This window comes from Muscardinus avellanarius (genome assembly GCF_963383645.1).
Source record: "Muscardinus avellanarius genome assembly, chromosome: 15".
In the NCBI taxonomy this organism is placed as follows: domain Eukaryota; kingdom Metazoa; phylum Chordata; class Mammalia; order Rodentia; family Gliridae; genus Muscardinus; species Muscardinus avellanarius.
The window spans coordinates 30237439-30260536 of record NC_137801.1 but is presented as its reverse complement, the minus strand read 5'-3'; the positions used below and the strand labels follow the sequence as shown (position 1 = coordinate 30260536).

The following is a 23098-nucleotide window of genomic DNA, read 5'->3' as shown; positions in this document are numbered from 1 at the left end:
CCAATTAAAATCAGAATTAAGCTCTACCACCCAACCTAGAATTTTCAAAAGGAAGAATAAAAAAGATGACTGAAGAAATTGGTCAAAAGATGATGGACCTAAGTCCTTTCTAATTTGATCCAACTCTATCAAATTGGAAAGGGAGAAAGACTGAAACAGAAGAAAGCAACGGTAAGAATAAAACAAGATTCTGAAGGGTGTTTTTTTTTTTTTTTAAGGGATCAACTAGATGTATGTCACCTCCAAGGAAACTCATAATATCTGCTACATAAAGAAAAAACATGAAATTTTGACTAACTCTAAAGTTAGACATCTCAACCTAACAGGTAGGACGCTCAGTATTGTCAAGGAGTGACCGTCAACTGATCTAAAAGTATGGGTTAAATAAATTACACCAAAGAGTCTCCATTACAGCTGTGAAAAGTTGTAGCACTAACAGCACTGGGGTGCCCTGATAATTCAATCCCTACTCCCTAGGGTAAAGTGCAAAGGACCTTTCTACAAGGAGGTCTACAGAACAGGCCCGTCTCCATAAAGGAGGAGGAAGAGTGTTTGATTCTCATCTTTGGAGGTGCAAACCTTTCCCTGCTTTCTGAATTACTAACAAAATCAGGGTAGGTAATTTTGAACTCAGAACATCATTGACTCCTTCACACACACACACACACACACACACACACACACACACACACACAAGTGAACAAAATGGACATGACCATTTCAACAAGTTACACGTCCTAATAGTCTTTGTGAATTAAGAAGTACGTACAGGTATCCAAGTGGACAATATTTGTCGCAGATTATAGGTCTGCACTTCTTGGGCCGTGGGCGGCACTGACAGATCTCACAGTTGTGGGCATCAGTTAGGAAACCGAAGGGACAGTCCAAGGTGCAGCCTCGTTTCAGGCCTGAGCACAGCTCCTCCCCTGTGAAGACACACGGATGCACGTTTTTTCCAAAGGTGAACAGAATACACCGCCGCTTCAAAACCTTCCCAGAGCCTTTTATCTACTGCAGATTCAAGTTTTGCAGCTCTGGGAGAGCATTAGTCATAGTCTAAAAGTATAAACTGTGTTATTTCATGGCTATCACAACATGATTCTCTCTTTTGGTAGCAATACACACAGCATAGTCCAACTTTGAAATAGACTTCTGAAGCCTAACAAATCTGGCAGGCTTTGAGTGAAGAGAAGGCTGGTATTGAGTGCGTATTTCATGAAATATTTTTATTAGTCACTTCAAATCGTTGATAGCCATTTATGTTAAAATGTAGAAATTAATTTCACTATATCTTTATTTCTATTGCAAATCACCATAGATGATGAATGTACTTAAATGTTCATATTATACTTACTTTTATGAGTATCTGATGGTATCATATAAGACTACTAATTGTATGTATCATAATAGATTCCTTACCTTTCCTTTTAAAAAAATACATGACAAAAAGGCAAAATATTCAGTCTTCCATTTAGATGTCTTTTTTCCTCTGTGCTGACAAATATCTAGGTATTTAGATACACTTAGCTGATTGACTAAAAATGTTTGAGTTAAAGAAATATTCATATTAATAGCTATGCTGTTGTCGTGAGTGCGTGCACAAACGTGTGTGAGCGCACACACATGTGTGAGCATGCACACGTGGAAACACTAGCACCAGGGGTAAAATCCAGCGGTACTCACTGTACCATTGAGCTACATCCCCAGACCTTTCCACTTTTCATTTTGAGACAGTGTCTTGCTAAGTTGCACAGGCTGGCCTTGAACTTGTAAACTTCTGCCTTAGTCACCTGTATCATTGGGATTAAGATGTATGCCACCGAGCCTGGAAAATACTCATATTAATGTACAAGTAGACACTTTTGAAATGTTTAAACCATCCCCTATTAGCGAAATATGGAGTGATGCTTTAACTGTCCTAGAATATAGTAATTATATTATTTTAGAAGGAACTAATAAAGAAGCAACGGTGACTATTAAAATAAACAATTAACCGGGCGGGGTGGCGCACGCTTGTAATCCCCACGCTTGGGAGGCAGAGACAGGAGGATCTCGCAGGTTCGAAGCCAGGCGCGTGTGCTGGCTTAAGAGACCCTGTTTCCAAATAAAAATACAAAATAGGTGTCTGGGAGTGTAGCCCGGAGGTAGAAGGGCTTCCAGGAACCCCAGTACCACAAAAAAAACAAAAAAACAAAAAAACAACAAAAAAAGAAACAACTAAAGGCTTTGCCTTAGTTATCCAGAGCATAAAAGAAAAATATAGGGAATAAAATTATTACGGTAAGAAAAGCATGCTACATAATGTAAATAAAGCAAGTTGAAATCTGTTTGGATTAAGTGCAGATTTTGAAAGAGCATAAAATTTCAAGAAGAAAGTTGATAAGGTTGATGTGAAGAAGTGTGGTAATGTCTGAGCACCTTTCTGCACGGACAGGTAAGGGATGCAGAGATTATTACTGCTGGAATGCTAAACAAATTTTTATTTCATTTGGACATCTTTTAAACACAAATACCATAATAATGCAAAACTCACTAGGAAAACCAGAACACATCTGTTTCCACCACTGACAAGTCTTATAATCTAAATGCTTACCTACAACTAATAGGTGAAACGGGTCTGTGTTTTACATAAATATTGTAAGGCAGCATCTTTTGTGAATCTTCGCTGGCAATACTTGCATATTTAGTTTGCTAAATTTAGTGATTTATGGTATAATTTTGTACTTTGTCATTATCATAAACCTTTCATTACACATGTTTAATATGGCCTCATGGGTCTGTATCACACTGTGAAGCAACTGAATACTAATCAGTAGCCTTAAAAGAGAAATTCTAAATGGCTCATTTAAAAATTTGTAATTATGTGACTTTGAAGGAAGGCCATTATTTTTCATCTCCCATTATTAAGGAAAAGAGTGGAGAAGACTGTCATAGTCACATTTCTTTCTCCTGCACAGAGATCTAAGCTGTGAACTCATCTTTTCTATTATGAGAATTTTTAAGCCATGACACCAAGTGGATTATCCTGGGAAATAGATGAATTAAAAACATTCCTAGAACTTTGCAGAGTCAGCATCCTTGGAGAGTAAATTCCTTGAAACTTTGGAGTCTGAGCACATTTGTGCCTTTGTTTTTTTGGTCCTAATAAAAAGAAAACTTTTCTGTAGGCTTTGATCTAGCGTGCTCTTCCCTCACCCTTAAAAGAAGCTATCATTTGATCACACTGAATCTCAATATGATGAACTGTTACAATGCACCATTAAAATGTATTTTTAAAAAATATATCCTATCACCATCAAATTTAAACCGTGTAATAAAACTAACTTTGTCTTCTGCATACTCTGTGTCACGATTTGGAGGTGTCCCACAGGGCTCCTATGTTAAAGGTCTGTTTCTTCCCAGCCTGTGGCACTTACTGGGAAGTGGTGGAATCACTGACAGGTTCAGCTTAGGAGAAGGAAGTTAGGTCACTGGTGGCACGCCTCTGATGAGGCACACTGGGACCCCAGACCCTTCCTCTCTTCCGCTGTGAAGCTGCCATGGGTAGGTATCTCCTCCCACTGTGTGCCCACATCATGATGTACTGTTTTGCCACAGGCCCAAAAAACAGGGCTAAGCACCTGTTGACTGAAGCCATTAGCCAAACAAAACTGTCTTCCATATAAGTCAATCATCTCAGATGTTTTTTCACAGCGACAGAAAACTCTATAGAACACTATCTCTTCTTTGTAATGGAAGAGGAATTCCAAAGAAGACGGCGATGTCCAAACAAAAATATAGCACCTTCCTAAGAAAGCAGACTGTCCACACTATCACACTAGCACCTCCCTGACTAGGGACTGCTCACCTGCAGGCTCTGGTCTGGACTATCTCAATTCTGCTCCCCAACAAAAGGGGTCCTAGGGCAGGGCTCTCTTTTCTGTATGTCGATAGTCTAGGGATTATACGGTGTTCAGCATGGAGTGAATGTTCAACTAGCTGTTGAGTGACTGTGTCAATCAGTGTGGCTGCTGCTTGCTTCTCTGCTTTTATCAGGACCGCCACAGTAACAGAGAAATAATAGCACGAGAAAACTTACTCCACGGTACTGAACATTTTTCAAAATACTAGCATTTGACAAATATCTCAAAATCACACCTTCTAGGTCAGAAACAGAGAAATTAAAGATGGGCAGGGAGTCCTAGAATCATGTACATTAATATGAGTTTTTCTTAAATATATCAGGTAAAACATTTAAATAAAGAGATGAACAGGCAGTTTAGAGAAATCATTCTTAGAAGGGTGGAGATTATATGTTTGAAAGCTTTGACACTTCACTCAAGGCAGCCATGGGAAAATGACGTGGCTTTATGTTCGTATTTTTTTTTCCAGCTTTATATTCTACTGTGATCTAAAAATGCTTTCTAACCCATGGGGAGAAATTACCATTGAAGATAAAGGGACAAAGAATGGCAGAGGAAACAGGCTATACATTATGGCTGGTCAAGAGCAGCTGCACGGCAAACTATCTGTTCTGGAAAAAGGGGGATGTCTGCTCCCCAGGCCAAACTGTGACACCTGTAAGGAGCATCCTCCATCCTTATTGCAAGTGAATATAATGGGACTTCCCTGTGCAACACAGGTGGATGGTGCCCCCTAGAGTTGTACTGTATATATCTTTGCTATGAACTTCAAATTCCTGGCTATTGGCAATTTGGACACACCTGTTTGTTATCAGTTAGTGATGGCCAGGAAGTTCTGAGCCTACCACATAAAGAAATGCAGCACTGCTGGGTGTGGTGGTGCATGCTTGTAATCCTAGTATTTGGGAGCCTGAGACAGGAGGACTGCAGGTTCGAGGACAGCCTCGGCAATTCAGTGAGGCTCTCAGCAACCTAGTGAGAGCCTGTTTCCAAATAAAAGATAAAACCAGTCTGGGGTTGTAGCTCAGAGGTAAAATGCCTCTGGGTTCAATTCCTAGTACCACATAAGAAATAAAGCAGCACTGCACATAGTGGCCCCAATGTTGGCCCTCATGGTAGGTGTAAGTTCAGAAGTATAAAGAAATAAAAACAAGAAGCCTGCCTCCCTATATTTGATGCTGCAGTCTTCTTGGGATGCTTAAATAACACACACACACACACACACACACACACACACACACACAACCACATATATATGTGTATGTTTTATGAAAAAATGTTTTATGCAGTCTTTTCCCACTTCGTTACCATTAATTTTACATGTACACAATAGTTTCTAGATAAAAGCATTATTAATTCTTTTTTTCTTTTTGCAGTACTGGGGATTGAACCCAGGGGCATTCTGAGTTACACCTCTAGCTCTATTTTTTTTTCTTTATTTTGAAACAGCATCTCACTAAGTTGCAAAAGCCCCACCAAGTATCAGAGGCTGGCTACAAACCTATAATCCTCCCATCTCAGCCTCCCAAGTACTGGGCTTACAAGTGTGTGCCACCATGCCTGCTTATTCTTAAAAATCAAAGATAAGTTAAAACTGGAGGTGAAGTTACCAATAATCCGGTCAAAGAACTTTTTTTGATTTAAAGATGTAGAGCCAGGCATGGTGGTACACGCTTCTAATCCCAGCAATTGGGAGGCTGAGACAGGAGGATCACGGTTCTTGGACAGACTCAACTACTTAGTGAGGCCTTCCACAACTCAGTGAGACCCTGTTTCAGAATAAAGAATTTAAAAAAAGATGTGGACAATAAGTTGCCAAAAAGATGGTGCCACTTGATTCATGGTTGTCATTTAATACAGATTTTATTATGGCTGTCTGATAGCAACAAACATGTTTAAAAAGTAATACTGTTAACAGTTTGTACCAAAAAAGTGTTAAGAGTATTAGTAGCTTAGTTACATGGTTTTAGTTTTAATTTTTGTTGCTATCATACTTTAAGCATTTTTCTGCTGTATTATTTCTTTATATTCTTTTTTTTTGGTGGTACTGGGGGTGGAACCCAGGGGCTTTTCTACCTCCAGGCTATACTCCCAGACCTATTTTATACTATATTTGGAAACAGGGTCTCACCGAGTTGCTGAGGCTGGCTTCGAACCCGTGCAATCCTGTGCCACCACACCTAGCTATTTCTTTTTATTCTAAACATGTCTTTGAGAAACTGAGTGAGAGAAAATTTAGTCTCCATACTCCCTTGATGTTTGTTTAGAAGTGTTACAAGAATGCTGTTTTTTACAAATTAAAATAGCAAAGCTACAATATATTCAAACCCCAAACAATCCTTTGTCTTAATACTTTTCATATACTTTTGAAGGACATGTTTCTATAAGGATTTTTAAAAATTTTAATCCTAATGGAACTATCTAAGAAATACTGGATTCTGTTGTAATATATTACAACACATTAGCATATTACTACTATTAGCAGCACGTTACCCAAGTTAGTGGAGAGTATAGGCTTCTCTTTGCTGTATTTCTATAGCACGTAGTATGCAGTAGGCCTTCAACTAATGGTTTGTGAGTGGAGGAATGAGTAAGTAAACAATAAATCAAGAGGAAAGGAGAAATATTTATTTGATTTTGGCCTTATTTTAAGAAATCTCAATGCCAATGGGAACTCGATGTAGTCCATAAGAGTTAGGACTGCTGTGTGGAAAAGGTTTTGAGGAGATGCAGAAAAACGATGTAAGGGTGAATTCTGGAGAAGATCCCTATCAAGCAGCATAATAGGAAAAAGATCACACCATGCCCTACTTGATTACAAGGGAGTTTCTTTTTCCCTTGAAATCAAGAAGAAAGAAAACTTTGAAGTTAAAATAAAAGTTGCTGGTGTGAGTGTTCTGAGAGTACGGGAAGAATTGGAGGCAGGCTGGAGTGGGAACTGGCACAGGGTAAGCTGGGGGCTTTCCACGCGGGCTCGCTGGAGCTGACTCAGAAAAGGATGTTATAAAACAGCTAGTGCGCAGAATAAACCACCGCCACACATCAGGCAGTGAGCTGGCTTTGCATTTGTTCATTGACTAGCCATCACAGTAAGCCATTGGTTAGACCCTGTTCATTGACTAGCCATCACAGTAAGCCATTGGTTAGACCCTGTTCTCCGTCCAGTACCCAGGAGGACGCAGGCATTGTAGAAGCAAAGTGGCTTGCTGTGGATCCCGCGGATGCCAGCCCATCTGACGCCAGAGCCCGTGAGGAGAGCTGTGTGCAATCCCAAGAGTCTGACAACCCAGGACCCGGCAGTTTGGTTCAGTCTTACCGAACTCCCAAAGACATGGCTTCCGAAGCCGTCAAATAATCAGGATGGCTAACAGGAGTGGGAGGGGGAGAGCAAAATGCATATGCTTAGATTTCTGCATGCTACAGATCAACTGACAAGTGCAAGCTGGTGTTTATGTTTTCAGGTCCACGGTGGCAGGCAGTGAGATGGCAAGACTAGCTCAGGTGAGAACCTCAGTGTGATGACATGGATACAGGAGCAGGATGCTGAGAGCCCAGGTAAGAAGGATGCTCAAAAGCATCCTTCAAGTTGAAGTCTCCCTGCTCCTTCACTCAGCCAACATCTGCTGAGCACTGCATGCTGAGCACCGAGTATGGCCATGGGAGAGGCCTGGATATCCCTGCTCTGGTGTGAGCAGAAGCCTGAGTTCTCCTGGAGGACCGAGCTTCCTCTTAGGAGGATTTACTTTGCATGTTAATGCACTGGGCTTAAAATGGTGATATTCCAGTACTGTTTGCCTTTCTTAAAGCGGGTCTTACATTTTAATTCATCTTTGTGGCCTTGACACACAATATTGTACCTATAACACGGTAGGTGCTTAAAGAAGGGAAGATGAAAAAAGAGATCTACAAATAGGTAAAATCTATAAACAATGAATGGCTAATAAAGGTTTATATGTACACAAAACATCAATGGCACAAAATGGAATGTTCTCATGTATATATTATTTCCCTAAATATAAACAAAATGGAGGTCCCTCCCCACAGGTAGTACCCAGATATTCCGTAATGTTGGGATATGAAATTAACTCAAAGACATGGCAGAGGAAGTCTTCTGAATGGTCTCAATTTGCAAAAGGCCTGTGATACCTTTTGCCTTTCTCCGATGACAACCGAGGGAAATTCCTTCTTTGGCCTTAGTGATGAAAGTTCCTCATGAAGTTAGAGGAGTCTTCCCAAAGAATGACCAGGTGGGCAAAATTTCACAATAGCAGAACCCAGGTGAAGGAGTTGGGAGAGGTGACTCAGGAGGATGAAATCTGTATGTTTAGATATGTACAAAGATCAGAAAGAATCTAGGAAAGATCCTGTGATTCAAAAGAATATGTAGCTCTAGAGGCATTACAAGGACTGAAATATCAACAACTCGTGAATCAATTAGAGATTATCTTGGTGTTAAAAAGATAAGACTGGCCATTTGTATAAACAAGTGTGGCTGCTGAGGCAATTTTCCAGCGAACTTAGCTTTCCAAAGGGAGGTAAAAAAGGCAGATGGGTGCTTAACGGAGACTGGCCCTTCCATAAACAGAAGCAAGGGCACAAAGGCAGGACAGCCCTCAATGGGTGGAGGCTTGTAGGAAACATAAAGATGGCTCAACCACAGTTTATAAATTCTCTTAGTACTAACTCTACTGTCACATAACTGAGAGCACAGAATAATTCAACGCCTATTTTGTATTTTCTTCTTCATTAGAAGTGTTCTTACAAAAAAGTGATGAACCATTAAGAGGAATGTGAAGCCCAAGATAGCTATTGACTCAGAAAGTGAGTATCTATTAGTCCAAGCCTTTGAGCCCAGGATAATTATATCCAGAGGCCCACAGAGAATCTGCTTATTATAGAACCATTGTCTATGTTGGTAGAGATGAGAGAGAATAGAAAGAGATTTCAGGAAAGAGGCCAAATGTCAACTCAAAAGGGACAGAAGGTTCTAAAAGCTACACAAAACTCGACACTCACAAGTGGAAATTCTTGGGCAAGAACTGTGACACTCATGATTTGTGACGACGAGAAAGAAAACACTGCCCACCGGGAGCTGCACCGGGTCAGGAGGAACGAGCTTCAGGTTATTTTGAAAACAAAGTTTCCAGCAAAGGAAATATAATGCATTCTGATTTTAGACAAGACACCAGGGCACGTGTGTTGAGACTTCCTTTGGAGATGGAGCTGAGGTATTACTAGCTGAAGAGCACCACTTGTGGAGAGAAGCGCATGTTCAATGTCACACCATAGGGCTCTGTCCTTGATTCTGCACAATTTAATCTACTTAAATTTGATTTAGGGGAGGACATAGAAGTTCTGCTTATTTACTATAAGCTGGGAGGCATAAGGAATAAGATCACATTATCAAGATTAAAAAAATATCCCAACTGGTTGGAAAACGGTTTAAAGCTATTACCATAATTTCTTGCTCAATTCGCCCTACCTTTATATGATCAGATGAAATTCAAAAGTTCAAATACAGAACAGATGTGCTATGAAAAACACCTAGTGACACTAGCTGCCTATTTTATACATGGAGTATTAGCCAACAGTGTGCACCTTAAAGAGCGAATGTTAACTTAGGCCACACAACAGTACCACTGGACTCATCAGACTGAATTCTGCAGAATTTTGTTTCTGAGCCACATTTTACCAAGGAAAAAGATAACGTGGAAAAGGCCAAATAAATTCAAGAAACCATGTCACTTGAAGAGTAGTGAAGGAGACTGAAGATGTTTATTCTGGTAGAAGAGTTAGGAGGATGCAAAACAGTTTTAGACATTTAGGGCATGTGTATTTATATCTATACACACGTATGTGTGTGTGGAGTCTACATGGAACTGGAGTCAACAACGTGAAGCATATTCCAAGGATTAGGGCCACCCTATGTGGAGTGGGACACCCTAACTGTGAGTGGCTTCATGTTACTGAATAACTCCAGCAAGGGTGCTGTGGAGAGAGCCAACTGGATGGCTGGAAAACCACGACAAAGCCACTCAGGGCATCGAGGACTATAAATACAATGAAACAAAGATGAAAACCAGAACAAAGGAGCGGCTCCTTGCCCCCAAAGGACTGTGTATTTGTTGTGTTAAATACAACATCCCCTCCCCCACCATTTTTCAGGTTGCCAAGGCGATGTCTGAACAGGAATAGAAAAGAGATTCAATCACATATCACATAATAGGCTTTGACAAAATCATATTAGACCTCAGAAAAAAATAGTCGTCTGTCTACTCACTGTGTTTGCACTGACAAGTTCGACAACCATTGCGATCCAGTTTGAAACCGTAAATGCAGTCCTTCTCCGTCAGAGTGCAGTTTGATAACTCTCCACATGCAGGAGGATCAATTGTGATATAGGTTGGTTCTAATAATAAAGAACAAAAATCAATGGAACATATGATTATCCCTTAGATGTTATTTAATCTCTGAAATCCCATACTATAGGCAGCTACAAAAATTGAATCAATAATTTTCATCAACTCCTGGATTTTTACACTCTCTTAAAGATCATCAACCCCTGAATCAAATACTTTTATTCAGGTTGTTGAAAAATGTGAATGTTCCACTTCTTTTTTTGTTTTGTTTTTGGTGCTGGGGATAGAACACGGGGCTCTCACAGATTTTAGGCCCTAATGCTGAGCGTATTCCCACAATGCCACTTTATTTTGAGCAATTTGTACTTGGGTACTCTCACAGAATTTCTCTCTGATAGATACTACTAAAGAAAGCTTTGTAGAGAGGTTAAAATTAACTCCATCTTAACTGTTACCTGTTCTTCTACTTCTTCCTGCTGGTTTCTCAGTTTATTTTTTATAATTATCAAGACCCAGTTGCCGACTGTCAATGATCTCACTTTACATGCTGTAAAACTTCTGAAACTGATTAGCATTTTTCTTCAAATCAACAAAGCAAATATATTTTTGAGAATGGTTTTAAACACCTGGATTTCTTTTATTTTTATGTGATACTCCCTTGCTTAAGAGACATGATATGATGGTTTTCAGGGTCTAAGAGTTTATCCTCAGGGCCAGAGGCCCGTGGGACGGGTGGTGCAGTGAGATATAGGCATTCGGTAAGATGGAGCAGCCGCTGGGAAGAGAGGCACAGAAGAATTCAAGGCTAGAGGCGATGCTTGCCCACTCTGCCAAGTTTAGAATGAAGAACTGCTCTAGAGAATAACAGTACCCACATGCACTGGCCAACAGCATATTACGTGTTTATACAATGCCTTCCAGCTTTACTACACTGCCATAAGGCAAGGGCTAGCATTACCACTGGTAATAGATCAGGAAATCGAGGGCACTATCTTATACATGTCAGTGCAATAGTCAGCGGTGGAACCCAGATTCAGACCCAGGCAATCTGGCTCCAGAGCCCCACTCTTGGCGTCTATGTGATAAAGACTGTTCAGGGGCACCTGTCCTGTGGTCACTGATACAGGACAGTTATGGGAAGACTGTTGCCAAAGGAAACAGAAACGCTGAGATATTTAAATAGCATCTTCTCAACCAAACGAAACTATGAACTTCTTTAAAGCAAACTGTTTCTTACATATTTTGTGAAGGAGCCAAGTACTGAATGTCTCTACCTACATTTTCTTTTCTATTTTTTCCCCCTATGGTACTAAAGATTGAACCCGGGAACATTCTACCTCTGAGCTATGTCCCCAGCCCTGTTTTTTAATTCTTTATCTTGAAACAGGGTCTCACTAAGTTGCAGAAGGCCTCACTAAGTAGCTGAGGCTGACTGCAAAACTGCGATCCTCCTGCCCAGCCTCCCAGTTACTGGGATTACAAGCACCACACCCAGCTCCTACCTACATTTTCACAGATGGAAAATGTGAAAATATGAGGTGCAGAAAGGGTAGCTGGCTTAACTGAGTTTACATAACCACCCAGAAGCAGGCTGGGAATAGAACAGGGCAGAGGTTCCTGACCTCTGGTCCAACACTCTATCCACTAGTCCACGCTGTCTTCTCAAGTTTCATCTCCTGTTGCCATGGAAGACAGACCAAAATAAGTGTTTTAGCTGTCACTGCTAAGATCAAGAGGTCTGCATTTTTATCTACATACTAAAAGGGGACAGTGATTCAACTCTTCACAGGTAGGAGGGATGGCTTATTAAAGGGATACTCTGATCAGTGTTCTCTCAGTAAAAATATGCATGACATGGGCATTCCATTCTACTTTTATTACCACATATAATTCATAAAAAAAAAAAATCTTCCTGGGCTGGGTGTGGTAGTGCATGCTTGCAATCTCAGTACGTGGGAGGCTGAGGCAGGAGAATCGAAGATTTACTGTCAGCTCAACTTAGTGAGACCCTGTTTCAAATTAAAAGATAAATTGGGCTAGGGAAGTAGCTCAGAAGTAGGATGCCCTTGGATTCAATTCCCAGTACAGCATACACACAAAGCTTACTGAACTTTTAATTTATTCCTCTATTTCTACATACTTTAATCGGTGCATTGTCGTCTCACATCATGATGCAAATCATGGCGTAGCGACACAAACACCCAGTCCCTGGTGGGCTTCCCTGGCTCCCTCCCTTTCCCTCTCCCCTATGGAGGGTCTTGAGATTGACACAGGTGTTCTCACGCATGTATATGTCAGTGTAAGTCCTTACTGAACTTTTTATATACACTTCCCATTGCCATAAAATTTCTAAATTCTTTCTGAAAATATTCTTTCTGAAAGATAACTGAAAACAAAGAGTAAAGTTTATGTAAGTTTTAAGACACAACGACTAAGAAATGGTATTGCTTCTTTCCTACATTCTCTTAAAATTTATTGCAAACATCTTCAGTTTTCAAACCTACTGTTTTTAATCACTATTCTTTATTGGCCAACCAAAGTAATGGTTCTAGTCCAGCCCCCAGCTATAAGACTGACAAAATTTTTGCCAAGCTCATTCTAAGTACAAATCTAAGACCCACAGAGAGAAGACTTCTAGCAGTTTCAAGTAAATGGCACCATAGGTTATTGTAGCGAAGGAGTTCTGTTTTAGAGTGTAAAAGCTTACGGGTAAAGAAATATCCTTAGCATATTTACAGAGATCAATGTGTAAGATTTATCAGTGTGTACTCTTTATCGATGTGTAAAATTTGAAGTTCATGATAAATTTTTGCCTACAGAAAATATATTATGGAAAAATATATATAAAGGAAGATTAAACTGATACCAGAAAAAAACAGAACAAACCATAGAGCGGCATGGAATTTTACTTTCACCGACTTGTAGGAATTCATTAAGAGACTAAACTGTCCAACTCTACCAAGATGTCTTCCATCTCTAAATGATAGTTTTCCTCTATAGTGATAAACATGCTACTTTGGGGTACATGTTATGATTAACAAGCAGGATCAGAATTATGATCTGTAGCTAGAAACTGAAAAAAAAAAAGACAAAAACAAATGGAATGGGTTGCTCGAAGACCAGAGCCACTGACTTGAGCAGTCCATGCTCATCCAATTGGCTTCTTCAGCTGGGTATGCAGCCTCAGATGTGCATTTAACATCTCTCTAGGACAGGAAATATGTCTGATATGCTTCCCTAGAACTTTCAGCACATTCACTTTTGTTCAGTTGAACAAATAAAAATAATATGTACAAGACAGGTATGGAAGTACACCTATAAGCCCAGTACTTGGGAGTCTGAGAAAGGAGGATAGTAGGTGTGAGGCCAGCCTCAGCAACTTATTGAGGTCCTCAGCAACTTAGAAAGACCCTGTTTCAAAATGAAAAATAAAATAGGGCTGGAACTATAGCTCAGAGGTAGAACACCCCTGGACTCAATGCGCGTGTGCGCACACATACACAGAGAACAGACAACAAGCAAAAAAGCAGCCAGGTGTGGTAGTACATGCCTGTAGTCCCAGTACTTGGGAGGCAGAGACAAGAGGATCACAGGTTCAAAGACAGATTCAACAACTTAGCAAGGCCCTGTTTAAAAAGGTCTAAAACAGAACTAGAAGTGTAGCTCAGAAGTAGAATGTCCCTCGGTTCAATCTCCAGAACCACAAACAAACAAACAAACAAACAAACATCAACTGCACAGAAGGGCTATTGGATATTCTGGTCTAAAGTACACACTAAAATATTTTAGGTAAAACACGCTTCTAGCCGGGCGTGGTGGCGCACGCTTGTAATCCCCGCGCTTGGAAGGCTGAGACAGGAGGATTGCACGGGTTCGAAGCCAGCCTCAGCTACTTAGTGAGGCTCTCAGCAACTTAGTGAGACCCTGTTTCCAAATAAAATATAAAATAGGTCTGGGAGTATAGCCCAGAGGTAGAAAGCCTCTGGGTTCCACCCCCAGTACCACCAAAAAAAAAAAAAACACCAAAAAACAAAAAACAAAACAAAAACCATGCTTCTGGATGGATGTGATCACATGCAAAAGGCAAAACATTATTTTGTGCTTTGAAAATTAACATTTTCCTATTCACTTATGACCTATATTAGATGGTAGAAGTTGGCAAGTATATACTCCACAAATTCTGATACCCTCACCATTTCATATTAAAACAGAAAAACTCAATACGTTTTATTTATCAAAATTGTCTGTTCTGGAACCATTATATTTCACCTTGATTATTCATTGTGATATAGTAATTAAAGACAGAAATGTAATCTTAAAGGTATTTTAAGTTTTGGTATCTCATTTTATTATATTTAACAAATTAAGTATATTTTTCCTACTCAGATACAAACTAATTTTGGGTGCTGAGAATTAAACCCAGGGGCATTCTACCTCTGAGATATACCTCCAGCTGTGTTTTAAATTTTATTTTGCAACAAGGTCTCATTAAGTTACTGAGGATCATGCTAAATTACTGATACTGGCCTTAAACCTATGATCCTCCTGTCTCATCCTCCCAAATACTGGGATTCCAGGTGTGTGTCATCATGCCCAGCTGGAGCAAATTTTGAAAGTCGTTTTAGTGCTGGTAACATATGTGTCTTGGGTCCTTCCCTGCTGTTATTCTCTGTCCCTGGGATAACTGCTGATTCATAATGAATGTATCTGCAGGCAACAAGCTATTTCATAATATTTTATCTGAATTCATACTTCATGTTCTATTGTTTTCCATCAATGTCCCAACATCTTAGTATTCAGTTTCTTACCACATGTGGCTGTATCTATAGTAGTTTGATTTTTGTGAGAACCGTATCAAAACAGAAACATCAAAGTATAAATGATCTATAAAATGTCCTGATTTCATCGAAACTGGATTGAATTTTTTTTTTTTTTTTTTTTTTGCTGTACTTGGAATTGAACCCAGGAGCATTCTAGCTCTAAGCTACACTTCCAGCTTTATTTTTTATTCTTTATTTTGAAGCACAGTCTCACTACATTACAGAGGGCCTCACTAAGTAGCTGAGGCTGGTTGAGAACTTGCAATCCTCCTGTCTCAGCCTTCCAAATTCTGGGATTAAAAGCCTATGGCACCCTACCCCATAGATTTACTTTCAATCTAATATAATAATATGCAACTCCAGAACCAGTATTACCACAATCAGAGCAGTTTGAGAAAAAAAGTGCTGTGTGAAAAAAAAAAAAACTGAGATTCAATCCTTCATTCTGAGCAATGAACATCAAAGTTTGGGATATATTTGACACCAAATCATTTTACATCAACATTGCATTTAGAGTCCTGAAAGAATAATGACCAAGAGCTGGTTACATTTTTAAAAGTTTTTAATTCAAGGAAGTTCTCTGTAGGAAAAGATGCAATTTTAAAGAATCTAGAATCATAATATGATTGTGCACTGAAGTGTTGGTGAAATGTATGATATGCGCGCTCTGCTGGCCTCAAGGTTACAGTGCCCTGAAATCTGTTATCAGAATTGTTATTATTCCACACTTTTCTCCAGCCTATGCAACAGTGTTTTGCATATGGAAAATATCTGATGGCTCTTGGCCGGAAGACTAAAAGGTTCTTATTTAAATCCTACCCTTCTGTGTTCCTCTTATTTGGGGTATGGCACTGAAATTATGTGCCAGAGAGCACACGCCTTTTCAGAAGGACAGTGGTGATACCTCTATCCTTGGCAAGATTGGTGGATGGAGTTTGGTGAGCAGAGGTCCTGCTAAGACAGAGGCATCACTGGTACATGACACCTGTTGCTTTGAGCAAAGACAATTATCCCTCTTAAATTAGTCGGGTGGAGATATATTACTAGACCTCTTCCAGAGCAGAAGATAGGCTTGGGATCTCCTCATCTGGGGGAAAGAGGAGAGGTCTGAACGAGGTGGGGTTCTGGTGAGGGGAAATTCAATGAGGCAGTGCTTACAGGACCACCCTGACATTCCATCTCATCTTGTATTGTATCAGCTGAGGAATTAGAGAAATACCTTAATGTCCTCCAAAGGAAGAAGGCTTGAAACAGCAGGATTTCATTGTCTTTGGCTACAACTATTTCTAAAGGGAACCCTGGAACAGCTTCTTTGTGAAGAAGGATTCTAGTAAGAGTTTCTGAGCCTAGAAGCAATAAAGAACAAAAATGGGTGTTTGTTATGTCTACATCCAGTTTGCTGTTTCGTACTGTGCATCTGAGTGGGAACCACTATTCTTCAACCTGCTGTTTTCTCCAATGATGTTTCAAGAACCTCCAAGCACCATGCATGGTTCAGAAGAGCTATTTCTACAAGAATCCTTGGGACTATGTTAGGAGTACAGATAATCAGTCCCAATTTTTATCACAAGTCCTGAAGAACAAAATTCTGGAAGAAAACATGTAATCACATAAACACATGGTAGTTTGTTATTTTACATCAATTTTAAATTTGGCGCTGCTTTTTTCATATCCTAGGAATCCCAGCAAACTCCTCAGGAAAAATGTTTTCAGGAGCCGGGAGTGGTGGCGCACACTTATAATCCCCGTGCTTGGGAGGTGGAGACAGGAGGATCGCATAGGTTCGAAGCCAGCCTTGCTGGCTTAAGACACCCTGTTTCCAAATAAAATATAAAAAACAGGTCTGGGAGCATAGCCCGGAGGTAGAAGGGTTCCATTCCCAGTACCACCAAAAAAAAAAAAAAAAAAAAAAGTATATTTTTTTTCAGGAAAATGTTGGTAGTTTTTAAGAACTAGAGAGCCTCAGACAATAAGTTTCTCAGACACTACGTTTCTAAAATGTCAGTATTTTTGATGGATGTTCAAGTATCTCCTAGAAGCAATTTTCATCTACTCGGATGGGAAATTAAGGCATGCAATCATAATGAATTTAGTAAAAAATATAAAGTTAAAATGAAAATTATGAGTTTAACTCTGAGTCCACAGAAACAGCTCATAAAGTAACACATACTTGATGACTTCAGTTTTATGTGTTAAGCAATCTAAGCACTCTTTTGATTTTTGTTATTTTATGGAGAATTCTCAAAAAAAGCAAGAGAAGAAGTTATAATTCATATTCAACCTTTTAAGATGCTGATTTAGTTTTATAACAGTCTTCTCATCAGATTATGTCATCTAATGACTTTGGAAGAACAAGAGAGCAAAAAAGAATGGATCCTCAGCTATATCAAAATCTGTAATAAATATGTTAATTTTCCTGTTAACACTTGATACGACCATTGGCATTTATATCTCAGGTATATAGTGCTTAAACGAAAATGTCAATAGATGCTTTTAACTTGTCTAATCTGTACTACTTTACTGAACTTCTGGTTTTGAATAAAATCTATACACGGTTCTTCTCATTACCTTGATTACTAGGAGGTGGCTACCTCTCACCAATGATACTGATTATCTCCACTGAGGATGAGTGAAGGACTCTTCCTGATTAGCAACCCTGGGAAGGCTGTAGCCAATTAGCAGCTCCTGAGTATGGGCGGCTGATTCTGGAAATCCACGACTGTGGCTGACTTACAGAGCCAGCCCCATAGGTTGGCTGTAGCACTGCTGCGTCAGGGGTAACTAACTGGCTCCAGGTTCCAGAGTCTCCAAGAGTGCTGATTCCTGGTGTTGCGCTCTGGGTGAGTGGCAGGGCTGGAGGGTAGGAACTGCCTGGTGCACCCCTGCCTCCTATGCATCCTTGGTTACACACGTACAAAGAAAAGGGAATGGGATGGGAAGTGGATGAGGGCTAATTGGATGATGTGTGCCTGTATATCCTCTCAAGTCTTGTAGTCCAGTGTGATGTATGATTACAATGCACCAATAAAGATAAATAAAAAAAAAAAAACAAAGAAGAGCCTTTCTGGAAAAACTTAACACATTTCTAGAACAAGTACTTTCTAAGGGAAAATACATTTTTACATGATTTTTATAAGTGAAAAAAATTCGAGGCGGAGCAAGAAGATAAATGAAGCTAATTTTTAGCTGTCTCTCATTTCTCTTATTCTCCTTTTGGGCTTTAATAATGCTTTGCATATTTTACATAGCTCTCCTCTATAAACTCACAAGTCTACTTATTTGATTGTAAGAGGAAAAATAATGAGCAATTATGTTCCCTTTCCAGGCTTAATTCAGGCACTTTAAGTTTTGTTTTTCTTCTGGCTGGACTTGGTTAAGTCATGTGAATATCCAATGAGTGGGAAAATTCCAAAGCTACACTCACTTTATATGGCAATTCAATGGCTAAATATATCAGGCTTCCTACAGCCCTACCAGTTAATAGTGTGCTCCCCCCCCCCCACCCAAGGACCATAAACTAGAGATAAGGCTGGCCAGGACAGAACCGAAAGAGATAGCTTATCTGTTTCACTGTATCTTCATATGTCATTCTGTTACCACAGCTGTTTTTCAAATGTGACCCATAACTAACCAGAACACATTCAAATAAATCACCACACTGTGAACATAATTGCAGCCTGGGAAGAGAAGCACAATGAAGATCAAATATTCCCAATGAAACTAGAGGGAAGACACACACACACACACAAAAAAAAAAATTGAAGATACAAAATTCCCTAATCTGGAAGTGGGATTTTCATGGAGTATGACCGTGTACTTAAGAAAGCCTCATTAAGTCAGGGAAAAAAAATCTACAGTTAGAGTTTTCAAATTCTTTCGACCACTACACATTTAGTTATCCTTTTTCCCTTTGTATATATTTCTCATGACAACACTTACATCCTTGCAATTTCTACAGTACTTATCTCAGAGAGCCTTCTGTGTTTTATTTTAAAATGGATGGTGTGAAAATGTTCCCAAGATTTGTATTATTTTGTGGCAAGATAGAGAAATAACCACATATTTACTTTAGACCTATTTATTAACTTTGTATGCTTTTTCCAAGGAATCTTGGCTGCTGAACATATTTTTCTTCCTTTACCAATCTCACATTTAATAGGAAAAGACAGTAGTATGATTATGAGATTATTATTAAATGACCACAAAAGACAAACTGAAAAAAGTTGTTACACAGAGTGAGATATCTTTTTCCAGGAATTCAGTTTGAGACAGCTCACAAAACTATCAGTGGTAAGTATAGTCCAGACCTTTTTATATTTGTCTTTTATTCTTATATTCTTTTTAATTGTTCATTTCCAAAGGAAACACATCTTGATATCCTTTAACTGAAAACATTCCAAGTTCATGTATGTATCTGTGTATATGCACATCTTAATCCCTATATTCAATCCAGGCAGGGGGTCAACATGGTCAGAGTCCTGGTAATCTCAACTCATAGCTCTGCGAAGTAACTGGGAATAAGGGAGGAAGGGTCCCTGTGTTAGGGATAATGCCTCACTCGTTTTTTATAATTTCAGCACTGAGCAGTTACTTGGCCTACAGAAGTGCTTAACGAATGAACAAGGAGGAAAAAGACATCTGAAGACCTAACGCCAGGGCACGTTATTTGACAGAGAATGCCCCCCACTCAATATTATTCCCTTAAGGCTGAATCTCTGAATGTCTCACTTTCCAGGATGGACATTAAGTCCCTCACAGCACTTCATCATTGTGGCCGTCCCTTTCTCACAGCAGGGTTCAATAAATGAGGTCCCCTGAAGCAGCAGGCGAGAGGGGAGGGCCTTGAACTTGGCACACTTGTAACGGTGGAACCTGAATGACATCTCCCAAGCCCAAGAAGTTCCAAATGAGATCATCGGCAGTAACACTCAGGTGTCCTCAATGGGCTAAAATATGATCCTCTCTTTGCCTGAAGAATGCACACAAGTACAAAACGCACTGTAGAAGGTCTCATCAAAATTCTTGGCATAAAGTCTGACATCTCAAATTTCAATTCTCTGGAGAGTTCACTTCTGAGACTATCCCATTCCTTGGTGGTCCCAAATTTTAAAAAATGCCCTTAAAATAGTTTAGAAAGAGCTGGGCACTCATCCAACTCAGGAACTCATCTTGTACTGGATGAAGGATGGGACCTTGTGCTGACTGCTCAGAAAATTTACTGCATGGTTAAGTGAAGACTGGAAGGTATCAGAGGGAGCAAATGGAGGAAGAGTCAGGACCAGAATGTGCAAGTGTTGGCGATGGTGTCCTGGAGCCTGGCAGTGCCTGGGCGAGCAGCTCACTGGTTTTACTCAGCGGGGACTGGAGTGGTAGTGTTCAGGCCCAGGGCCTGGAGTGTGGCTGGATGTGAATATGGGAGGGGTAGAGGAGGGAGAACAGGTCAGAGCTCTATGGCTGAGTGACCCTCCTAGGAGGGAATGGGAGGTAGTAATGGACAAGTGGAATCAGGCTGTAATCAGTTTTCCCAAAGGTCATGTAGCAAGGCCGAAACTGTACAGAAAAGACTCAAGAAAGGAACTGGGGGCCAGAGGCTAGGCCATCGATGGCAGAACAGCAGTAACTGGGTCTCAATAGTGATCATGGAGCCAGGTACAGGCATGGTCTCTGAATCTGAGCCTCGGTGATCAAGGACTTTTGTGGTCATCATTTTAGCCTTTCATTCTCTTTCTTCTCTTGGTGGGGGTCTAAAGAGATGTGATGCTAAGGTCACAGGATTGGAGACAGAAGGCTTGAGTCCTTGGTCTCTCATTATCTGACATGTGATGATGGGCTTCTCCAAATAGGAACACTCCTTGTTACTACCCCACAATGTTCGTGTTAAGGCTCAAGACCATAAAGGGGTGACAAACTCTTAATAGCTTCATGAATATTTCTTGGTGCTGTAACAGCTATGGTAGTCCTGACTGTTCAGAGCTAGAACCGGTCTTGGATAATAGCTAAGTAATGAAGTGTGCATCCTCTCCCAGGCCTCAACTGTTCAGTGGACACACGGTATGACAATCGGTTCGGCATTCTGAACCCTGTCCTTTGTGACTTCAGCAATCTCCACTGAAAACGGAAAAGCGTCTGGGAGGCGGGTGGGTCTGGGTGTCTTTCATATGGTCTGGTAAGCTTTGGAGCACGTTAGTGACCAGCCACTGGCGCCTTTCACCTCTGCTGAGTAGCCGTCTGTGATCACTGTTTCACATTTCAACTAGTCTCCAAGAGAAGAGGAATCTCTTAGTCATCAGCTTATCCACTGTGAGTTAAAACAATGGCTCTGTGTGCCTGGCTGCCCCTGTTCTTCCTCTCTCATGATGGGGCCCTCGCTAGATCTTTAGAGACAAGGGCAAGTTCATGGCAGTAGCATCTGTACTATTTTGGTATCTTTGCTAGCAGTTCTGCCATCTTCAAGTTAAAAGATACAAAAGATCCAGGTTTAAAACTGTCATTAAACAGCAAATCTTAGCTTCAGCAGGCCAGTGGTCTCAAACTTATGCCCACATTAAGAGAGAAATCAATCAGTACTTTCATAACAGTGATAATGGAGGGTGTTTCATTAAGAAATAGGGTTCTATTTGTTCCATGATTTGGGGGCTGCCCCCTCCTATTAAATTTGTTTGGCATAGAATCTCTATGGAATCTTTTTTAAAACTTGGTTCCCCAGAAAGGATAACAGATTCAAGGTTTTGAAAAGATCTGAGCTGGCTGATCTCTCTCAATATCCAAGGCCCGAGGCCATCCCAAACCAACAGCTTATTATCTCTGAACATATTTTAGCTTTGCTAACAAATGGAGACTCCCTGAACTGTTTTAAAAGTAAACTGATATGCAAGGCAAAAGCTGTCCAATTAAGGTGAAAAAGAACATGATCTCCGCCTTCCCACTGATAGCCACTCCAAGGGTGGCTCCATCACTGCACAGCCCGGGAGCAGGCACACGCAGGCACTGAACACACAGCTCACCTGATCTCGCAACAGAGCAGGGGCAGGGTCCAACTATATCATGAATGAATACTTTTTTTTTTAAAGGGCCCAGGTACACTCTAAGTAGGAAAGAGTAAACGGCAGCCAGGGATGAGGTCAGCATACAGCGCACATTGTGAGGTCTGGCACTGGTTTGGGAGGTGGCTTACAGACTCAACTAAGTCTGCTCTGGTGGCCAATGTTAAAAAAAAAAAAAAAAAAAAAAAACAAGCCCAAAATGCTACCCGGCTCTCCGGATCTGCAAGGACCAAACACCTGTGGGCTTTACAATTTCTTCGGCAATTCTCAGTGGCATTTCACTATGGTGCAAAACAGAAGCTGGAGTGACCTGAATCTTAGTTCTGACTGAGAGCTTGCATTCAATATTGTAGGTTCAAAGGGCCTGGATGCCTGAATTGGCCTCTGTTTCAAACAAACCTGATAAATCCATCGAATCTCGCAGATACACAAGTAAAATCCACTTGAAGGATAAGCAGATATCCAACAGATATACGTGGTAAATAAAATTTTGAATTGCTAATAATCCACCTGAACTAAAAAATGTATAAAAGAGAAGCCACTATGTCCCTTGGGTTTCCTGACAAATTTCAAAACACATGCTAAATGTTCAGTATTGCTCATTCCCTATCAAATTCAGATCAAACTGATGGTGTGATTCCTGGACCAGGATCAGGCACTGCTGACCTCCGGGAGCACATGAGCCTCCGTCATAGTCAGGATGTTGCTCCCACCATGGCAACCCATGATGGGGGCATCCACAGGCAGGCAAGGGGTGCTCTTAAGGAGGTTATTTCTTTTCCTTTAGCTGACCCTATTATTTTACATTAATATTGCCAATGACATTTTACACACTTGTGTGATATTTTATTTCCCATGACTAGATAGAGACAGCATGGATAGCAGTTTTAATAGGGCCTTTTAACAGTGATTCACTGGAACGGTTTGCTACCGCCAATGCTAATGCTTATGTACTAACAATGTAAAATCATTTT

General features: G+C 40.3%; 1 protein-coding gene across 2 annotated transcripts in view; it reads right to left on the bottom strand.

Moving 5' to 3' along the window:
- The window catches only part of CRIM1 (cysteine rich transmembrane BMP regulator 1), a gene marked incomplete at both ends in the record, with an annotated part of 205607 nt that overhangs the window by 38881 nt on the left and 143628 nt on the right, over positions 1-23098 (bottom strand). For both annotated transcript variants that reach the window (XM_080711934.1, XM_080711935.1), the window contains 2 exons: positions 770-926; positions 10183-10311. In XM_080711934.1, coding sequence (XP_080568060.1) covers positions 770-926; positions 10183-10311 — 286 coding nt within the window. The remainder of the gene's footprint in view (positions 1-769; positions 927-10182; positions 10312-23098) is intronic.